This window comes from Neofelis nebulosa, chromosome X (assembly GCF_028018385.1).
Source record: "Neofelis nebulosa isolate mNeoNeb1 chromosome X, mNeoNeb1.pri, whole genome shotgun sequence".
In the NCBI taxonomy this organism is placed as follows: Eukaryota; Metazoa; Chordata; class Mammalia; order Carnivora; family Felidae; genus Neofelis; species Neofelis nebulosa.
In genome coordinates, this window is record NC_080800.1 from 28,776,049 (window position 1) to 28,799,639 (window position 23,591).

A 23,591-nucleotide genomic window follows, 5' to 3' on the forward strand; every position below is an offset into this window, starting at 1 on the left:
AAATTAGAAAATTTTAATGAGACCAGTAGATATAGCAATAAACATCCATATACATATATATATACACACATATATACACCATATACATCCATCTGGTATATATTATGGGAATTAGGAATTCCTATCCTACATATTTCTGAGTTTAGCTTTCATTTATTCTTCTTCATTAGTGTCGTTACAACTTTTTTTTATTACTTGTACCTACTTAGTTCCAAAAAAGTTTAGATTTCTAAAATACGTGTTCCTGTTTTATGTTTATTATGTAAAGTTCTGTATTAACAACTTATTACTTGTTAATGAAGTAAATGTAAATGAAATTTGCATATTTAAAATTCAGTAACTTTACTTCTTGCTAAAATACTGAAGATTACCTGGCAAAAATTCTGCCACAAAGTATCACTAACAATGGATGATACTTGAAAGCTTTTTGTAATACTAATGGGAACACTTTTTATATTGCCTCTCCCAGTAGACTGTTCTGGATCCATTCCCAAGACTTATTATAAAAAAAGAACCATGAAGAGAGTGATTCACATATATTAAGCCCGTAAGGCATTGTGGTCAGAATTTTCACCTATCTTGACCCTGTTAATCCTCCTTATCACATGCAAAATAACCATTATTAGCTATTTTACTTCTCCTGAAGCTTGAATATGGGGACCATATTTTATTACCTTTCTATCTCCATTATTAGGAGTTGATTTGTTCAGTAGACAATATATATGTATATTCATATACATGATGGAAAAATGATTCACAAGGCATTAGATTTGCCTAAATTCAGAGTTATTAAATACAAATCCAAGTCTTTCTAACCTCGAAATGTACATAAACCTCCTTACATGGTACTCTTACTGCTAGTTTTCAAGGTAAGAACATTTTACTTTGTGTTCACACATAACTATCTGGAGTTGTGCAATCTATGGATTATAAATTAAGTTGCATTTGCAAAATAAATTTTATGAAGAGCATGGGTTGATGCCTGCAGAAAAAGAGGAGAATCTTCTTATCTTAAATTATTTGACACATGCCCTATGTGACAGGGCCAAACAGATTCAAGGCAGTTATACGAGTTTTTCATGAGCCGGTAAAGACCAAAAGGGACAAAAAAATGATCACTTCCAGACAGTAAAAGTCCCTCAGATCTTCTGCTAATGTGTGACATATACCAACTACTTGGCGGAAGACTGCTGTTATGATTCTTCGATGACTGATGTAATTAAACAAACTCACATTATCATTAAGATTCAAAGACACATTTTCTCTAATTAAATGATTTCTCTTTACCATATATTCTGCAGCTTTTTCCTTAATTAAAAGTCAACATAATATTCCCACATTTGCACAGCTAAAGCAGAATGACACTATGATAAAAACAATATGGACATTTAAATTTACACAGGTAGAGTTCATTTTGAAAATTCAATCACTTACATTCTATCTTAAAAGAGAAGTAACAAAATATCCTTACCTTAGAAAACTGTGCATTTATCCATTTTGTGAATGTTTTCTTTTGAACATCTTCTCTTTCATCTGTAATGTAAAATTTTAAAAAGATTAAGAGTTAAGAATTCTGAATATGATATTTCACAACCAAAATAACTCTCAGTTATTATGCATTAGTGTTATTTTATAGTTGGGATTAAATTCATTGATAATGAAGTTAAACAGAAGTGATGTTGGTATTAGGCATCCAAACTAAAATGAGATGTGAAAAATAATGGATATGGTCAAATCTATACTCATTCCAAAATTATATAAAGGCATTACAGAAAAGTAGTCTCATCTGAATAAAGCAGATACTATTTTTTTTAATGTTTACTTATTTTTGAGAGAGACAGAGACAGAGACAGAATGCGAGTGGGTTAGGGGCAGAGAGAGAGGGAGACACAGAATCTAAAGCAGGCTCCAGGCTCTGAGTTGTCAGCAAAGAGCCCAATTCAGGGCTCAAACTCAGGAGCTGTGAGATCACAACCTGAGACAGAGTCCGTCGCCCAACCTACTGAGCCACCCAGGCGCCCAAGCAGATACTACTTATTATCCTATGGTCAGTCAATACTCTAGTATTATCAGAAGAACCCATTATCTGTTATCTCTTCTGAAAAACTATTCTGGTGCTTTTCCTCTTACACCCTCACCCCCATCCCCAGTCCATAGAGAAATGATTTTCCCCTCTTTTGTAATACCTCCACACTCTAACATGGGCCCCTGGCATAGCCCCTACCCTTACAGGAGCATGGTTTTGCATCCCAGAAACTGGCACTGTCTGCACAAACCAAGATCTCAGCAAACATTTGATAAACATGCAAATGCTTTAGAGGAGGGGGTATCTCACAACTCCAAAATTTCCACTACCCCTTTGCATCCAAAAGTCAGGAAATTTCAAATCAAAATGCAAATGATATCCTTGGTGGATTACATATAAATACTCAAAGGAAAAATCTCCAAGGGCTTCCTATACCAAGAGATTACAGTGGAAAATTATTAAGAAACAGCTTCACAGAACTCGGGCTTCTAAAAATTATGTCTTTTTCTTCAGGTTGGAAATTAGTATGGAGTTAAATGGACAGAAAAATAATCAATCTTGATTTACTGAAATCCTTTTCTAAAGCCAAAGCCTACCTTTAAATTACTGGAAATGCAATCATGTTAATTAGTGTTTAATAAATCAGTACATCTGAGAGAGATTTAAAATGGAGAGGTTTTACATTTTATTTACATTGGGTCAAAAGAACCGTTATTGAAATGCCCTAACAAAATAACCTCATTTGCTGGCATATTCTCTTTCAACAGTAAATCTCCACTACTTCTCCCTAAAAAAGATGGTCTATTGTAAAGAACAACTGTCCTATGACAAACGTATCCATGTACTAAGAACATCTGTTTATCTTTAAAGCACATTATTAATCTATAAGTGGATACTCTTAAGTGATATGACATAACAGTGGATGAATAATAAACCTAAAACTGTTTTCCGGGATGACAAAATTTTAGTTAGCATCACAAAATCCTTTTTTCTTATTTTCGTTAGTCGCACAAACTACTATGCATTGGGCCAGATACCAGCATTAACTATACAGTGCATGATAAATCACAGTTACAGTATGGAAGTTTTTTTCTTTGTTGACAAGTGTGGATAAATAAAAATAGTAATAGTTTCTGAAACTAATCTAGCCTCTTGTGACTATACTTCCCTAAATTCAGTACTACCCTTCTGATAATAAGAAAATAAATTAACAGAACATTTCAAATGGTCAAACTTTTCACCATTTTCATGGACTTGCTGCAGGAAGACTTGTGAGTACATCTATGTCTCAACGGCATATACCCATTTTCCTAAAAGTTAATGGCTTCACTTGCAATGTTACCTATTTTTTCTTCTATGTGCGTGTAAATCCTGTCAGACACAGGAGAGTAAAGGAGTCATTTGAAGGCACACGTTTTAAGGTTTTATTTATTTATTTATTTTTAAAATTTTTTTTTTTAACGTTTTTATTTATTTTTGAGACAGAGAGAGACAGAGCATGAACGGGGGAGGGTCAGAGAGAGAGGGAGACACAGAATCCGAAACAGGCTCCAGGCTCTGAGCGGTCAGCACAGAGCCCGACGCGGGGCTCGAACTCACGGGCCGCGAGATCATGACCTGAGCCGAAGTCGGCCGCTTAACCGACTGAGCCACCCAGGCGCCCCCGTTTTAAGGTTTTAAAACAAGCCCAACCGCCTTCATCAGAAGCTGAATAGGAAGACTTTTGAAGAGATCTTTTCCATGTACTTTTCACTGAAAAGTAGGTAGTAAAGCAATATTTTTATTGATTTCAATTATATGTACAAAGAGTGATTTGTAGATAGGCCTTGAAGGCAGGAGGGAAACCTTGATATTATGTGCAAAAGAGTATGCATCTCCTGTGTAAACAGCACTAAAGGCGAATTTCGTCATATAAACATCTTCACCAGGTCTTGTTTACTTCGTTTTTAATACAAGAAAAATATGCTATTAGTGAATTATGACTGATTTTATTATAAAATATATAACATTTATTAGTATCTTATTGTTCATAGAGCTGTTTTACATATGTCATCTCAATCCATATGAAATTTGCCATTTTATACAGTAAAAAATTCAAGCTCAGAAGGAATAAAGCCAGTAAATCACAGACATGAACCTGATACAGATGATTTGAATCAAAGTCCATGGCTTTTCACATCAACAACTCCGCATTATATTTGCATAGATAATATGGAGTGCCATAAGATAATCGAAGTCACAAAAGTTGAACGTATTAACACAAATACAAAATAACCATGATTTCAGAGCCTCTATTTTAAACAATCCAAGGAATTCCATGTATGCTGTAATCTATATGAATGACATCCTGGAATTTTATAGTCTACAACCTGCACATCTACATGGATTTATCCAGATTTGAACTATGAACCTTCCTTAAGATGTTAGATGATCTGTTTGTTAATATTTTAAATAATAAGGCTCCTGTACTTACTAATTGATATTTAGTGCTCAAGTTTTGCCATAGATTAATATTATGGAAACATTTTGAAGGTAAGTAAATTAATTAACGCTAAAATTAATATCTTTTAAAAGTTTATTTTGAAAGAGAGAGGGAGAGAGAACGTGGGTGGGGGAGGGGCAGAGAGAGAGGGAGAGAGACAATGCCAATCAGGCTCCATGCTGCCAGCACATAGCTCAATGGGGGCTTGAACTCAGGAACCAAGAGATCATGAACTGAGCCAAAATCAAGAGTTGGATGCTTAGCTGACTGAGCTACCGAGGTGCCCCAATATTAAAATTAATATTAAAATTGATACTAAATTATCACTCTAAGGTTATGTGTCTACATATTACAATCCCCATAAATATATATTTTACATTGTCACAATAATATTCTGCCTTTTTAAACTTATTTTATCATAAATATCATATGGGCTGCCATTTCCTTTTGTTTGCTATTAGAGATTCCACCACAATGAACATCTTCATGTTTTCTCTTTCATTTTCTGGTATATAATTGCCCCAGAATAATTAATGGATCAATACTTTAAAAAAACTTTTATGGCTTTTACTAAATATTGTCCTATTACCTTACCAGTGGTCATACCAATTTTTAGTGGTACTAGAAAGAATGAGGTTTTGCTGCTGATAGACGCTTTGGTACTTTTATTTTTAAAGCAACTGCTACTTCTTTAGATATAAGGAGATAGTTGATGCTCACGTTAATGAGAACCTAATTTAGTAGGACATGTTTTAGAAACTTCTACATGTTTCTACATTTATCAAAATATTTGTTTATATCCTCTCCTCATGAATCTATTGAGCATTTGATATTTTAAAATGAACTGGAATGAGCTAATAAATCAGTAGTTCTTAAACATTTCAAGTTGTGGAGTCCATTTGACTACCTGATAAAAATAATATTCATTCTCTACATTAAAAAATGCCTAGAAAGACATATTTACGTACAGTTTCATAGGGTCCACTGACCTCCCTGCAGAAGATTCCTATTATCATGAATCCCAAGTTAAGAATCACAGTCATAAATTAAGCTACTTACTCTCAGTCAGTGAATGAATATATATTCCCAAGTGGCCATATTTCTTTTCATTTTCATTTCATTTTTATTACGCCAAAAATTTATACTTTTATATATTTTTTTTAAATTTTTTTTAACGTTTATTTATTTTTGAGACAGAGAGAGACAGAGCATGAACGGGGGAGGGGCAGAGAGAGAGGGAGACACAGAATCGGAAACAGGCTCCAGGCTCCGAGCCGTCAGCCCAGAGCCTGACGCGGGGCTCGAACTCACAGACCGCGAGATCGTGACCTGAGCTGAAGACGGACGCTTAACCGAATGAGCCACCAGGCGCCCCTACTTTTATATATTTAAATCTATCCATTTCCATTGGTATTTCTCATATAACTTAAAAGTTGATCATTTCAGGGGTGCCTGGGTGGCTCAATTGTTTAAGTGTCTGATTTCTGCTCAGGTCATGATCTCATGGTTCATGAGTTCGAGTGCCAATTTAGGGCTATCAGTGTAGAGGGTGTTTTGAATCTTCGGTCTCTGTCTCTCTCGACTCCTCTGCTTCTGCTTTCTCACTCTCTCTCTCAAAAATAAATAAACTTAAAAAAAATTTTTGAAGTTGATCATTTTAAGCACAGTTACATATCCATAGTTAATCTGAAGTTGATATACATAAACATACATATAAGATAAATTGCTGTAGATCTTAGAGATTATTTTGGTACTTAAAACATATATGTAATTATAGACACAGTCTAGAGTAAGATATGAATGTGAAATCAACAACAAAGAGGATGAGAAAAGAATGATATTTGTTTTACTAGGAAGTAATTATATACTGCTGTTTAGTCATTTCAAGAAGCACATATTCTATTTTGTTTTCTCTAGGGTTTTTTTTTAAACTGGTTTTCTTTTACTAATGAAAATATGACTGAGTATATTAATGTGAGAGGCAAAGAACAAAATCTTTGTCAGAACAATTTAGTTGAAAACTGTTCCCTGGAGGTGTCAAGGAGTGAAGAACTACTGCTTCATAAATTGCAAAAAGTGACCAACATTTTATTTTCTTCTCTCTATAGGGAAAACTCATATAAAATTAGCTTTCTACCATGACATAAAAATTGTATTTCATCTTAGAATTAATTAACCCTTTCTAATAAAGTTGTTTTTTACCCAATAAATCTGGTTCTTCATATTTTCTAAGATTACTGCAATGACCTTTTGCCCTATTAACTTTTATATTCTTGAGACCCTCAGTCGCCTATAAATGTGAGATAATTAAATTGTAAGATTCATGATTCACAAGAGTTACTGCACAAAAATAAAGTTTGCAAAGTGAGAGAACATTAAATCAGGGGAAGTGGCTTCTAGTCCCAGTGCAGGACTTAGGAGAATGGCGGCCTTAGAGATGCCAGACCTCAGTCTCTTTTATCTGTGAAATAAAGGTATTAACTGCCTTTTAACTCAGAGAGCTGATTTTCAGATATAACGAAATCATTTATTTATGTAGGAATTTATAGAATATGTACAAAAACTAATTACTTAAAGAATACTTAGCATCTGGTGGTCATTGTAGCGGTTTCTGAGAAGATAAAGAGAACTCAGTTGTTTTTTTTTTTTTTTTTTTTTAAATTTTTTTTAATTTTTATTTTTGGGACAGAGAGAGACAGAGCATGAACGGGGGAGGGGCAGAGAGAGAGGGAGACACAGAGTCGGAAACAGGCTCCAGGCTCCGAGCCACCAGCCCAGAGCCCGACGCGGGGCTCGAACTCACGGACCGCGAGATCGTGACCTGGCTGAAGTCGGACGCTTAACCGACTGCGCCACCCAGGCGCCCCGAGAACTCAGTTTTTACCAAAGTCCACAACCTCGTAGAATACAGACAAATGATATATAAATATTAAACATTTTATATAAACAACGATACATATATTCAAAGGATATTAAAGAAACACAGAGAGAAAGGGATATGCAGCCATATGAATGTTAGGGAAGACATTTTCTAGAAGTTGATAGCTAGGTTGAATCTAGCTGAATGAGCAAAAATAATAATAATAATAAAAGGGAAAGAAAAAAAGTTTCATAGGTAAAGACGAATCTTTAGAAGGAGAACGCAAGGGCAAAAGCAGAAAGAGAAGACACTAAAAGGGCATGCTCTTTTGATTAGTGATGCTGAGCATCTTTTCATATGTCTGTTGACTGTGCACGTCTTCTTTGGAAAAAGTGTCTACTCAGATCCTTTGCCCTTTTTTTAATTGGATTGATCTGGGTTTTTTGGTGTTGAGTGGTATGAATTCTTTATATATTTTGGATATTAACCCCTTATCACAGATGTCATTTGCAAGTACCTTTTCCCATTCAGTAGGTTGTCATTTTATTTTGCTGGTGGTTTCACTCATCATCAGAGAAATGCAAACCAAAACCACAATGAGAGGGGCATCTGGGTGGCTCAGTTGGTTGAAACTCAGCCCAGGTCACTACCTCATGGTTCATGGGTTTAAGCCCCACATCAGGCTCTGCACTTAGGGTGCGGAGCCTGCTTGGGATTCTGTCCCCCCTTTTCTCTGCCCCTCACCTGCTTATGCTCTCTCAAAATAAATAAATAAACTTAAAAACAACAACCACAATGAGCTATCACCTCATGACTATTAGAATGGCTAAAATCAAGATGACAAGAAACAAGTATTGGCGAGGATGTGGAGAAAAGGAACACTTGTGCACTGTTGGTAGGAACGTAAATTCGTACAGCTACTGTGGAAAAACACTATGTAGGTTCCTCAAAAATTAAAAAAAAGAAATACCATACAATCCAACAATTCCATTACTGGGCATGTACCCAGGGAAAACAAATACTAACTTGAAAAGATATATGCACCTCTATGTTTATTGTAGCATCATTTATGATAGCTAAGACATGGAAGCAGCATAATTGTCCATCAAAAGACAAACGGATGCTGGAAATGTGGTATATATATGCAGTGGAATATTACATACCCATAAGAAGGATGAAATAGTGCCATCTGAAACAACATGCATGGACCTGGATGATATTATACCCAGTGAAGTCAGTCAGACTAAGAAAGACAAATACCCTATGATTCCACTCATAAATGTTACCTAAAAAAATGAACAAACAAAAAGCAGAATGAAAACTATAAATACAGAAAACAAACTGATGGCTGCCAGAGGGGAGGAGGCTGGGCAAAATGGGTGGAGGGGAGCAGGGGATACAAGCCTACAGTTATGGAATAAGCCACAGGAATAAAAAACAGAGCTTGAGGAATAGAGTCAATGATATCATACTAGTCATGTAACTGGACAGACGGTAGCTACACTTGTGGTCACCATAGCACAATGTATAAACTTGTCAAATTACTACAATGTACGCCTGAAACTAATGGAATAACGCGTGTCAACTATACTCAAATAAAAAAAGGCATGCTCTTCATCATATTTAACTCCATTTTGTCGTACTCTGAACTCTGAAGAAGGGAAGAGCATGGGATGAAATTATAAAGGAAGGTGGGAGGGAGATCATGGGATCAGATAAGACAATGTGAGCAGAAGCACTTAAAAACCAAAACAAGCAAACAACTCAGTTACATACATACCACAAATTATCCTCATTACACAGGGAAGTTAATCATAACCTGTGCCAGAAACACATTTTTTAAAATAATATTTCTTTGGGGTATTAGTATGTTAACTGAAAATCCTCATCACTTACATGACCCAGAAAATACAAGTTTAGAACTAGAAGGGCATATTGGAGTTGTTAACAGTTTAGAAATGCATATGGTGAAGAAATACAAAAGGATATGAGTTTATTTCACTTTAAATAGAGGACAATTAAGTTACATGGAAGAGGTATTATGGTCTCTATTCTCTGCTTCCACGAAAAATGAGAAACAGGGAAATGAGAAATGTGGAAGATTAATGGTAAACATTAGATAAGGTTACATGATACTGTGGAACATTATGAAGGAAGGCCCAAAACTCAGGACATATTTAGAAAATGGATTTACCACGTTATTAATATCACAAAATGGCAATGCAAAGTGGAAGACAGTAGAATGGAGAATGGCATGAAAAATGCTTTCCATTAAATCTGAGTAATAGCTTTTGATCATAGGATTACAGAATGCTAGGGCCAAAGGTGACATTTGTGGTCATTTTATAATGAGGAGGTCTAAAATAATTAAATTACTACACAAAGAAGAGAAAACCAGTAAGTGTCAAAAAGGTTTCCGTATTTCCCACTCACACTACAGTCAATGTAATGCAGTTTTCACTGCTCATCACCTTACACGAGTTGTTAATAATATCACCTATATCCTTTCTGATTTCCAAGACAGCGACTATATACAATGTAACTGTATTCCCAGCACTTAGCACAGAATGTGTTACACAGTGCTCAATAAAGGTGTTTTAAGTTAATGAAGACCAAATTTACTTTTCAGATCTCTTCTTTTGTTCTTTGCAGATATTAATTCTATTAACCTGTGGTATACAGAAAAATGGTCCTCCCTTAAGAGGTTCATGTCCCACTCCCCAAAAATCTCTGAAGAAGTTTTGTTAAAACTCATTTGTTTTTAAAATGAGCTGAAGAAACCCATGGGGGAGGGGAAGGAAAAAAAAAAAAAAAAGAGGTTAGAGTGGGAGAGAGCCAAAGCATAAGAAACTGTTAAAAACTGAGAACAAACTGAGGGCTGATGGGGGGTGGGAGGGAGGGGAGGGTGGGTGATGGGTATTGAGGAGGGCACCTTTTGGGATGAGCACTGGGTGTTGTATGGAAACCAATTTGACACTAAATTTCATATATTAAAAAAATAAATAAATAAAATGAGCTGAAGTATTTTAAAACTCTTCGTTACAGCAAGGAGAATTAAGGTTGCAGATGGAATTAGATTTGGCAATCAGGTAATTTTGGATAGGGTGCATATATTGGGCAATCAAGGGCAGCCTACGAGGGAGGACCAGAGAGAGAAGGAAGCATGAGAAGAACTTGGGCCAAAGTTGTTGGTTTTGAGGACTGAAGAAGGCCATGAGCCCAAGACTGCGGGCAGCCTCTGCAAAAGGAAAAGATAGGAAATGGATTCTTCCCTGAAGTCTCCAGAAGGCACAGAACACTGATGGCCCTTAAGTTTAGTGCAGTGAGGTCAATTTCAGACTTCAGATCTGAAGAACTTTCAGATAATAAACAGGTATGATTTTAAATTGCTAAATGCATGGTAATTTTGAGAGCACCAATAGCAAACTATTGCATTACATTTCCTCTTGAAGGGTAGTAGGACAAGTGACAAACATATACTGATACCTACAAGGTGACATAAATACAAGTGTATAAAAGATAAGGTTCCGACCCTTTTGCCTTTACAGCACAGTGAGAGAAATAGACACACACAAAACAAATAGATTGCAGATACATGGGTAAGTTCTCTGATAAAGAAAATACAGGGTTTTGTCAAAAGTATATAGAGAGGTGCCTGGGTGGCTCAGTCTGTTAAGCGTCCAACTGTTGGTTTTGGCTCAGGTCACGATCTCATGGTTTCTGGAGTTTGAGACCCAGGTCGGGCTCCACACTGGTAGTGCGGAGTCTGCTTGGGATTCTCTGTCTGCCTCTCTCTCTGCCCCTCCCCTGCTCATACTGCCTATGTCTCTTTCTCTCAAGAAAGAAAAAAAGTATACAGAAAGCAACCTAACTTGACAAATCCAATGCTTCCTTAATGAAGTGTGAGCTGTGTTCTGAAAGTTAATTAAGAATATACAAGTATAAAAGGTAAAAAGAACCCCAGATAATAAAAAGATCAGGCACAACTATCAGGATGTGAGAAGAGTATGGTCTGTTCATGGAACAAGAGAAGGATGAGGAGAAGGACAAATGTGGCCAAGATGACTTTAGAAAAAAGAAAACTAATTATTAGCCAAATTAGGAAGAGACTTAAATTTTAGCCAGAAGACAGAAACCAAAGGAAATTCAAGTATGGAAATGACTATATATGTATGTATGTATATATATATATATATATATATATATATATATATATATATATATATATTTTTTTTTTTTTTTTTTTTTTTTTTTTTAAAGATTTTGAGTAATCTCTACACCCACTATGGGGTTTGAATTGACAACCCGAAGATCAAGAGTCACATGCTTGACTGGCTGAGCCAGCCAGGTACCACTGGTTTGTGTTTTAAAAATGAATTTCACATTATGGAAAATATATTGGGAGTGTTAAGACTGGAAACAAGAAGACCAACTAGCTGATTATAATTCTAATCCATGTAAGAATCCATATAATTATAGTCCATACAATTATCATTATAATCCAGGCCCTGTACTGGTGAATTGCAGTGGGACTGGAGAAAGGTAAATGCAGGCAAAATATGTTCAATAGGTATTACTGATAAGAACTAGTTATTAATTATAGGTGGAGGTAGGGGATTTGGGAGAGTTACAGACAATGATACTACTGAAACTGGAATTCTGAAGTCCCAGGAAGAATTGGGAAATAGTGCCTTTTGGATGTTGGAGACAAAAAGAAGGATACATACAGCAGGCCACTGAATTTAAGAGCCTCAAGCGCAAGAGAGAAATCTGAGCTGAAGGTAAAGATTTGGGAGATTCAAGCCAATTGGCATGTGGTAAGTGAAGCCCCTAGAATGAATGATGTTACTAGAAAGAGTGCACAAGCTTTCTGATCTTCTGAAATATCACGGTCTTTGGTTCTCCTCCCAACACAAGAGCAATCCCCTAATCCATTTCACTGACTTCTCTGCCATTCACCCTTGAAATGCTGGCATTCCCCCAGGGTCCTATCTATTCTTCATCTCTTCTTATCTTGGTCTATTACATTTATTCTCCCTAAACAAAGTGACTTCTTACCTCACCTCAACCACCACATTGATACTGATGACACTGATATCTAAATCTGTATTTTTCATCTCGATTAATGTCCTGAGTTTGACACTGACAGAGCCGACTCAAGTTAATACCTCCACTTAGATGTCCTGTAGGTACCTTAGCAATATCATTCATCTTCCCAAATAAAGTCACATTATCCTACTCTTCCTGTCAATGAATGGCTTCATCATCTATCTAGGAACCAAATAAGTAACTCTTGAGTCATTATTTAAGTTTTAGAAATGCTTGTCCTAAGGTTAAAGGCCAGATTATTTAGAAGGGCAAATAAGGGCCCTTATAGTTTGACTCCAAATACTTTTATAAAGTTAATATCCATCATGCGTATCGGCACTCACAGATACTCCCACATACCTACCAGGTCTACGCTAGTCGCACAAACCAAAAGTCTCGATGAACAAGCTACACACTTTCTTACTTGAGTCCTTTGCTTATGGAGTCCCAGGAATGTGACTTGAAAACTCTTTTTTTAATGTTTATTTGGTTTTTTTGGTGGGCGGGGGGGGAGAGAGAGAAAAGCAGAGACAAAGATACAGAATCGGAAGCAGGCTCCAGGCTCTGAGCTGTCAGCACAGAACCCAAGAGCCCAACGTGGGGCTCGAACTCATGGGCCGTGGGATCATGAACTGAGCTGAGGTAGGATACTTAACCAACTGAGCCACCCAGGCGTCCCTGAAAACTCTCAGCCTTAAGATCAGGTTCATATGTGAAACTTTTCACAATCACCCTTCTGTCTATGGAAGAACTCATTAATTCTCCTGATACACACAAACACTGCAGCATTTGTTAAACTCTATTATTATCATGCACGTGTGTGTACATACATATACATACAAATATTTTACTCTCTTCTATAATGGAGCCCACATACCACCTATTACTTCTGTATGTAAACGCACTTAGACAGTAGAACTACTATGTCTTCGTAACTCCTGACACCCAATACGGTGTATTCAGGCAGAAACAGATACGTAATAAGAACTGGTTGAATAAATCAAATGATTAATCAATACCATAATTAAACCACAAATTACGAAGTCCCAGGCCAACGTGTTTTCCCTGCACTTCACCATATTGCTTAAACTGCTCTGTTAACTATAAACCTTTGTCTTAATCATCAATTCATTTCCAAAAATATGCACTGAGCACCCGCTCTGTATAAAATCACTTTTCAGTATCTTCTCCCAAAATTTGTCCTTGGGTCTCAAGTATTTGTTTTCATCACTATATGGAATACAAAATAGGAATAGATAATATTTCTTGCAAAAAAAATCTCCCTTGATTTTTCTGGGTAAATTACACTCTGGAATATGGTGAAATTGCCCTTCAGTGTATCTTGCATGACTGTCGTGACTCTTACCACAATGTAAAATGCTATGGATGACCTGTCTGACCCTTTGCCTCCCCTGCAAATGCTGCTTCTTTCTCATATAGGTCAATTGCTCTTTATTGTGGGGAGGTGATGGACCCAGAAAATAATTTGAACAGCTGTGTCGGCTCATATTGGATAAACGTTCCCTCCCATCCCCTGCCACTTAATCATAGAATTTATGCTATATTAACAAATCGGCATTATGACTAGAACCTTATATAATCACACAATTGTATGTTCATACAAATAATCAGTAACACCAAATGTATGAAAAACACAATGCAAGAATTGTAGAAATATTGTTTTTGTATGGTTACAGAAGTTATCATGAAATAGAGCACCATACCACTGAGGAAGATGTATCATTAAAATGGAAGACAAATCAGAACTCCAAGAGTGTATGAAAAGGTAGGAGGTAGCATGACTTAGAAAGCAGAGTGCCATATAGCGTATGGTACGAATGGTTCGTTATTGTTCCTTTCAAATTCCATGCTAAGAATATGTATCAGATACAGCATCGGTCAGTGATTAAATACAGCCCTTCCAGCATCAAATAGACTGGGTTCACACCCCAGCTCCACTTCTCACTAGGTCTATGACCTTAGACAAGTTACTTAATCCCTCTGTGTCACATTGTGTCCATCTGCATCATGGGAATAAAAATACTGGTACAGAATTGTTAAGGCTAAATGTGAGAGATTTATGACACATATTAAAACTGAAAATTGTAAATAAAGAGGGAGGGGCACCTGGGTGGCTCAGTCGGTTGAGCGTCTCACTTTGGCTCAGGTCATGATCTCGCGGTTTGTGAGTTCAAGCCCTGGTTGGGCTCTGTGCTGACAGCTCAGAGCCTGGATCCTGCTTCGGATTCTGTCTCTCTCTCTCTCTCTCTCTGTCCCTCCCCTGTTCACACTCTGTCTCTCTCTCTCACTCTCAAAAATAAACATAAAAAAAAAAGAAAACCTATAAACCTTTTTTTTTTTTTTTTTTTTTTTTTTTTTACTATATATTTTTTTCAGCTAGGGAGTGCAAGCTGAACAGGGACAGAGGGAGAGAGGGAGGGAGAGAATCTTAAGCAGGCTCCATGCCCAGTGCAAAGCCCAACACAGGACTGGATCCCAAGACCCCAGGATTGTCACCTGAGCCCAAATGAAGACTCAGATGTTTAACCAACTGATCCATGCAGGGGCCCCAAGAAAACCGATAAACCATTTTTGTAGATATACCACTACTTCTTATGGGCCATCTGTATAAATTGCATTATCTTGTACAAGACACACAATTTCCAGGTGGCATTCATATTAACAATTGGTAAGATTTTTTAAATATTATTTATAAATTTATAGCAAGTAGACTCCTCTTGATTTGAAAGCTCAAGAAAAAAAATATGAAATGGTATTAGTACAAATTATATCTCTTCATGCCCAGAAAAATGAAATCTGTGTTTAGCAATAATGAGAACAATGAATATTTCTTTTTTTGATTTTTTAATTTTAATTTTTCTTTATTTCTTTCTTCTGTTTTAATTTTAGTTTTATTTTTTTTATTTACATACAAATTAGCATATAGTGCAACAATGATTTCAGGAGTAGATTCCTTAATGCCCCTTACCCATTTAGCCCATTCCCCCTCCCAAAACCCCTCCAATAACCCTTTGTTCTCCATATTTAAGGGTCTCTTAGGTTTTGTCCCCTTCCCTGTTTTTATATTATTTTTGCTTCCCTTCCCTTGTGTTCATCTGTTCTGTGTCTTCACAACCTCATGAGTGAAGTCGTATGATATTTGTCTTTCTCTGACTAATTGCACTTAGCATAACATCCTCCAGTTCCATCCACGTAGTTGAAAATGGCAAGATTTCATTCTTTTTGACTGCCAAGTAATACCCTATTGTGCATATATACCACATCTCTTTTATCCATTTGTCCATTGATGGACATGTGGGCTCTTCCCATACTTTGGCTATTGTAGATAGTGCTGCTATAAACATTGGGGTGCAAGTGTCCTTTCAAAACAGCATACCTGTATCCCTTGTGTAAGTACCTAGTAGTACAATTTCTGGGTTGTGGTGAACAATGAATATTTCTGACATGCATTATAATTTATAAAGTGATTTCAAATATCTCATCTTGTTTGAACATGACTGTGTGGGCGTAAACTTGTTATTGGTAAAAATATGTTACTATTAATTAGTATGCACACCTGAAATATACTTTAGTAGTGTGTCACTACTTATTTTTGTGGAAAAAGGTAACTTATGTTTGTAAAAAAATAATAACACTGGATTAATTATGGTAGAATCAATAAAAATAAGATCCCAATGTCTCTGATATAATTTGGAGGTGAAATTAAACACTTGGATCCTGGTATACACACTAACCAGATACCTGTTTCCATACCTCAGTATAGTCAATTTGACTTTTAAAATATTAACTTTCTTGGGGCACCTGGGTGGCTTAGTCAGTTAAGCATCCAAGTTTGGCTCAGGTCATAATCTCACAGTTGCGGGTTCGAGTCCCATGTCAGGCTCTGTGCTGACGGCTCAGAGCCCGGAGCCTGCTTTGGATTCTGTGTCTCCCTCTCTCTCTGCCCCATCCCTGCTGGCGCTCTGTCTCTCTCAAAAATGAATAACAACTTTAAAAATTTTTAAAGTATTAACTTTCTCTACTAAAAAATTAAAAACACGTTATTTTGTGGTTTGTGTGTGTGTGTACACACTTACTTTATTGGATTGTAAAATAGCCCTTTTCAAATAAAAAGTAAAACAATCAGCCAAAGTGCACAACAGTCACTTCCAAAGGTCTATGTCAATGAGATGCTTTATAAACAGACAAAGGCTCAAACACAGAGTCGTTTTTTTGGTGTATTATAAACAAGTATTTAGATCACAAGATATATTTGCTAAACTTGCACTATGAAGTAAAGATTAAGAAAATGGTAGATAGAGTTAATGCCTCGTGCTTCATTTCCCTGGCCCAACACTGAGTGTACCCATAACTGTGCACAGATTCTGTGATGCTGAAGATTTCCCACCTAAAGCGTCCACATTTCTACTTCTTTGCAAGAAGGCTTTTTCCAGATCTAGGGGAATGTGGTAAGCCCATCTGTGGGGCAGCCAAGAAGTGACAGAGATTTAATTTCCCTAGGTACAATCCTCAGTAAATGAGGGAGAGAAATCGATGGATTAAAAAGCCCAGTGGAACAAGTGTTGGGCACATTCGTGAAGGCTCCTCAAGGAGTACCTGGAATATTGAACTCAAAATGGCCCAGAGTAACACCACTATTGTCTATTTTCCCTTCCTTGGCTCATTTCCCATGTCCTTCCCTTATGCTACCAGGGATCACTTTCCAAATGAACTACCTGCACTCGTACTTAAATTTGAGTGAGCTTTTTGAGTAATTCAAACTAACCCATATGGGTACTGGGCCTAAGTTGCTTGACTTGATCATGTACTAGCCAGCATTTAATATCTCGTAAGCAACACCAGGCCTCAGCTTTTAAGTCTGTAAAATGGAAATAATCATAGTAACAAACTCTGAGTTTTGTGTTCATGAGGTATTGTATAATGCATCAAGCATAGTCTTAAGGACTTATTACAAAACAAGAGTCAATACAGACAATTTCTATATTTACTAACTATACATTTAATTGCATTAAAAGTTTGTGGGAAAATTGGCAAATTGCATTATTTGCTCAAGATTCATTCTTCCCTCTCCCTGCATGCCATGGATCACGTAGGTGTAATTCTACCTCACAGATGTAGACTTCATCGTACGACTTGCCTTGCCCAATAGAACAAGAACAAATATAACAGTGTGTCAGTTCTGAGACAGGAATTTAAGCATCATGATGTGTTTTTTCACTTCTCTGGCTCTTCCTTCCTTTGACAGTAGAAACTCATGCTTCAAATAGACTATGTTCTCAAAAAGAGAGATTCATACGTGGAGCTAAAGCCAATACAAAAGATCAAAAGAGAGTCTGGAATAAGAAAAAAATGTTTTTTCTTACAAGTCATCGAAATTTAGATTTTGTGTTTGTTTGTTTTTTACAGAGCATTGTCCTAGAATGAAGCTGATTCATATGGCAGGAAAATAGTATATGTACCCTAGAGAATAAAATACGATAATAGACGTATATAGTGCTTTCACTTAAAATGGATTTGTAATCAATTGTTTAAATCTAATATAAGCTGATGTATGGGTTTTAAATCAATTATTAAAAATTCTCTAAAATTCCATTTAGAATATATTATCTTTTCTATATTGGTATTTCCCCTTATCATAACATTCACAATTTAAACTTTAAAGCAAGCATTTTTTCCTAATACACAGCCAAGTATTAGCATAGACTGAAAACAACCTCGAAGGTAATTTAAGGGAAAGATAAGTTCTAAGGAAATTCACTCTGTTATTGTAACAGCAAGAGTCAGTACTGAGAAGGCTCACATACCTTGTTCCAAATACAGAAAGCACTTAAAACAGAAAAAAAGTTTCAGAGTAATCACTTATTCCCTCTTCACCAAATATGGAAGTCTCCAGCCAGTGTTTGTGAAAGATCAAGCCAAAAAAGTATAAATAGAGTAAAGGCCAAACATTTTTCCAGCATAAACAGGGGAAATTTTGCAGGCAGTGGGAGAGAATTAAGGACAGTCTTTTAGGACAGATTTCAGGAAATCAGTACTGATAATATAAAAGAAGTCTTGGGAGTTAATCAGAGGAGATGGTTTTGAGAGTTAATCAGGTGCCAATGCTAATACATGATCCAAGCAGCAGAGCACAGAAGGTACAGAGTCCCACCATCAATTTTTATCCAGCTTGAGGTCGCTAATCCTGATGACAAGTGGTTATTAACAGCTTCTTTCAAGATTCCTAATGAAGGATTTCTCCTTTTTTTTCAAGTTTATTATGCTACTGGGGGAAAAAATTATTTATGTCTTTTCTAGGATCTGTGACAGGACTCCACTGAGAATGCTTCCCTCAGTGCACAATGACAGTGGACAAGTTCTAGCTATGTCTTGACTAATAATGTAAGTTGATGTGAATTTAGGTTAGCAGGTAAATTACAGAATTATAAAAAGTTCCCAAACTAACATCATTGTTTGCACTTAGGTACAGTTGTGTTGAACTTGTAGAGGAAAACATAACTTAGAATTGAAAAAGATGTGGAAATCACAGTGAAAATTTGGATCCTTATTAACAACATAAAAATTTAACGAACAGTACAGGGGAGCTTGAGTGGCTCAGTTGGTTGAGCATCCAACTCTTGATTGTGGCCCCTGTGGAGCTCTGTGCTGACAGTGTGAAGCTTGCTTGGGATTCTCCCTCTCCCTCAGTCTTTGCCCCTCCCCTGCTGCTGCTCTTTGTGCTCTCTCTCAAAAATAAATAAGGTTTGGGGCGCCTGGGTGGCGCAGTCGGTTAAGCGTCCGACTTCAGCCAGGTCACGATCTCACGGTCCGTGAGTTCGAGCCCCGCGTCAGGCTCTGGGCTGATGGCTCAGAGCCTGGAGCCTGTTTCCGTTCTGTGTCTCCCTCTCTCTCTGTCCCTCCCCTGTTCATGCTCTGTCTCTCTCTGTCCCAAAAATAAATAAAAGTTGAAAAAAAAATTTAAAAAATAAATAAATAAATAAATAAGGTTAACAAAATAACAAACAGTACAAGAGTTTGAGTTTTTAAAGGAATTAGCTGAGTCAAAAAAAAGAGGTCTTCTTAACTATAGTCCTCTTTGTCCATGGTTACAAATACTAAGTTTTAGTGATTACAAAAGACTTCAGTCAAATTGGTAAAAGGCTTTCCCCACGACCAGTGTATGAGCACTATCTGTATTGTGTGTATGAATGGGTGTGATTTAGGTTCATGTGAATTGCAGCATCCTGCAAGCATTACTTTCTGATTAGAGAACATTAAATGATCGCAAAGTCGAACCTCCGAAATCTCCTGACTTTGTAAACCAAAGACATTACAGTATCCCAATTTTCAGATTACTTTTATCATGCTGAGTTTCTACTAAACAGTATACAAAGGAATAGCTTTCCTGAGTTACAGTAATACAGGGATTTTAGTTGTGAACTAGACTATCTCAGTTTGAATGGCAACTCTGCTACGTAGGAAGAGTGTGCTTCAGTTTCCTTGAAGGTAAATAACAATAAAGATAATGCTAATGTGGCATTGTTGTGAGTCTTGGGTGAAGATTTCTGCTGGAACTTTGGCTCTAACACTAACTAGCTCTGTGGAATTTGGTTAACTATCTGGAACAGCACTTCCTCAAGTTAAAAAAAAAAAAAAAGGAGTTTGGCAAAGACAACCACTACGTGCTTCCCCAGATCTAATTTTTTATCATCTGACTCTTTAAGCTAGTGTTGCTTTCTAGCTGGGTTTCCTTGAGTTATGTACATAATTTCTCTCTTTGGTTTCCTCATCTGTAAAAGAGCTAGAAAAACAACAGCCCTCTCACAGTGTTGTTGTGAGGATTAAATGAGCCATTACTTTAACGAACATAAAAAGGCTCCAAATAAATAATCAACACTGCTATTCTTACTTTGAAATCCAAGGGCTTTTGAATACAACTATGGGATGAATTCTTAAAATTGTGACCAAATTTTATGAGTGTATACAAATGAGAGGCTTCAGTCTTCAAGAGATTCCCAAAGGGATCCATGGTTTGAAAAATGTTGGATGAAACATAAAGACAGTCTTCTGGCTCTTATGCCTATTAACAACCCATGTTTAACTTTTTTTTTTTTTTTTTTTACAACACAGGCATCAACAGCAATCAGTCAACTTGTATTATTTTTCCTCGACTATGGTTTTTTCAAAGCTTATTTAAGAAATGTCTTGCTCTTCTTCTCTGTCCATTTTGTAGATGTACACCTATTAACTAGGTTGAAAAGAATGTAGTTATGCAGGGTTTTGCTCGACTCCTTAACCGGCTAAGTAATACTGGGCTTTCTTCATATTCCCTTAGATATTATTCTTCAATCATCTAGGTTTAGGCACTTAGTATTATTATTACTATTACTACGACTACTATTATTATTATTATTTAGTTCCTTATGCCTAAGTATACCTAGATGCAGTGTTCTTACAACCCATTTTGCTTTCTGAGCAGAGCACAGCTTCTTTTGCGATCTTTTGTGATGCTAAGTATTGACATAATGCAGTACAGTAATTGAGCCTCAGCAAGATTTGTCTGCTATCGGTTTCAGACATTTATGCCTTAATTTGCCGTGTATCTTCAATGCACGCTTTTCTTCAGTGAAAGCAGTCCATGTCAATGAAAGAATCATTTAAATGATCATTTTCACAACACTTAAAAAGGCACCATGACATACAAGAAACAAATCACTCCTTGCTGCAGAGATACAGTGAATTCACAGCGTGAAAACCAGTACTTTCAAAGTACAGTATGAAAGTGAAAATAAAGTCTCAGAAAAGATCAATAGAAAGAACTCATAATGGCTAAGAGAAGAACAGTATTGATTAGTAAAGTAATATGAAAAGAGAAAAGGTGTACGTTAATGGAAACACTAGATTTGGACAAACATTCATAGATTAGGAAATGAAATTTCAAGATCAAGAAACATCTTCACAGATGAAAAGGGGTCTGACTGAAATGCTTTGACTGAGTAACTTAAGTGAGGAGTCAAAGTAAAAAAAAAGAGTATGATATTTTTAGGATAAAGTTGAAGAGAGAGAGAAAGAGAGAGAGGGAGACAGAGGAAGGGCAGGCCAGACATTATTGGCCTTAATGCTTAATACAACATCAAGTCCAATTAATTTACGAACTACATTTATGTTCATTACCCATATTTTAGAAACTAGACAAAAAAAGAGTAGTAAAAGCTGTATGATTGAAGGTTTGATATATTCTCTTTCCTTTTCTTTGAGTGACTGTAATTGCAATGCACAAGTAATTGTATAACCTGCTTTTTTTTGTCTCCATATTCATTAGAAACATTTATTTTCACTTTACGTTCACAATTATTATGCCATTTGAAGAAAGTTTCAGATTAGAGAGCATTAAAACGAAATATCATTCAACATTCATTAAGCAGCGTATTGCACTTAGAAATAATAAGTTCTAACTTAATTGAAGACATGTGGTTAAATACAGAACTGAGGCACTCTACTAATTCAATGTTGATCAAAACATTCTTTTCCCTTTCTTTCTTTTTCATGTGTTGTATTTTTTAAGCCACTTTATTGTGGTATGAAGGTATGAGTGACATAAAAATTGCTGTACCTATTTAATGTATACAACTTTATGAGTTTGGAGGTAGATACTTATCTACCTGTGAAAACATCACCACAATCTATACCCTCAACAGGCTATCCTGCTTTCGTCATTTAAAATTACAATGGGGGCTTTCCATTATTGTTAAAACAGAATTTAAATTGCTAAATGTATTATATGGACCCAAGAAAATTGGCATTCTGCCTTTTTTGGAAACTGTGAAAAACGGTTTCACAAATCTTGGTATTAAAATAATGTTGTAATTAATGTCTACACAGACAAATTCTCAACCCAAGTTGGAGGTTGTTACCTTAGCAAACATTCTCAAAAATGAGATGAATAGATCTAGGTGAATAATCATGTATGTATTTCTTGGTACCTATTTTCCAATTTCTTCTCAAAAATACTGTGTAAAATCATCTTCCTTCCAGTACTGGAGGAGAAGATCCATAATGTAGCCTATAGTGAGTATTTTAAATATGAATGTAACTCATAGACGCATGTATGTCTCTATCTACCTATGTATACATGAATATGTGTGTGTATGTATACATACATAATTTAGACTTGGGGCTTAGAGGTGAGTCAGGCTCTCCCTGAAAGCTTTGTAAGATATAAATGTAAGTGAAGGTTGACAACCGTGTTCTGCCATGTGAGGAAGAGGGGAAGCCAGGTTCCATAAAAGAGATGGTGCAGAGAAAAGGAGATATTACAGAGAATCCTGAAAGCTTTTGATTGCCTGCTTCCAGCATCTTCTTGAGGCACAAATGCACTCTCTCCTCACCTTCCTCAAGAAACCTTTTAATTCTTAGAATAAATTTATCCTTTAGAATCTATTCCACACTTGTTAAAACCAGTTCACATTTGATATATGTTACTTGTAATCAAGTGTCCTAGTGAATAGAAAACTCAACTAACAAAGAGAGTTTGCTACCATACAGCAAAGCAAAGTTTTATTTCATATAATTTTTTCATCTCATGTGCAGATGGGAAGATGCTCTCCTTCCTCTTATAAGGATATGAGGCTCTATCTGCAAACTCAAAGAAAAAATCTCAACCTGAAACTACACAGGAAAAAACTGATGTCATTTCTAGCACTTAATTGGTATTTATCTGCTATAAACACATGAGGCTGTTTTGGTTTGCTCAGATATCCTTGTCTGCACAGGGCCATTTAAACCCAAATTGGAATTGTCTCCAGGTTACTCTCAGTGCTAATAAGAACTTTCAATTCATGCCAATTATAAGAATTCACAAACACAGATAGGGGTGACCAAGGAAGCCAACCAGAACTTTCTGTTTAGTTTCATTAGACCCAGACTTAATGAGAAAAAAAAATCATTAGCAAAGAAAAACTTGTAAGCCTTGTTGAGTTTCTTGCTTAAATTTAAATAATACCGGTTGTGTCAGCAATGGGAACTGTGGCAGAGAATAAAATGCATACTCAATTTGGTAAGCTACATATGAAAATAAAACATGAGAGGGAGCATACAGAGTCCAAAGGAGAAAAGGAAGTTAGTTGGTGTACCAC

At 36.3% G+C, this 23,591-nt stretch overlaps 1 protein-coding gene across 16 annotated transcripts in view; it reads right to left on the minus strand.

The window, feature by feature from the left end:
- DMD (dystrophin) overlaps nt 1–23,591 on the minus strand; it is a 2,138,536-nt gene that overhangs the window by 1,844,795 nt on the left and 270,150 nt on the right. For all 16 annotated transcript variants that reach the window (XM_058713880.1, XM_058713888.1, XM_058713887.1 and 13 more), the window contains exon 2: nt 1,472–1,533. In XM_058713880.1, the coding sequence (XP_058569863.1) occupies nt 1,472–1,533 (62 nt within the window). The remainder of the gene's footprint in view (nt 1–1,471; nt 1,534–23,591) is intronic.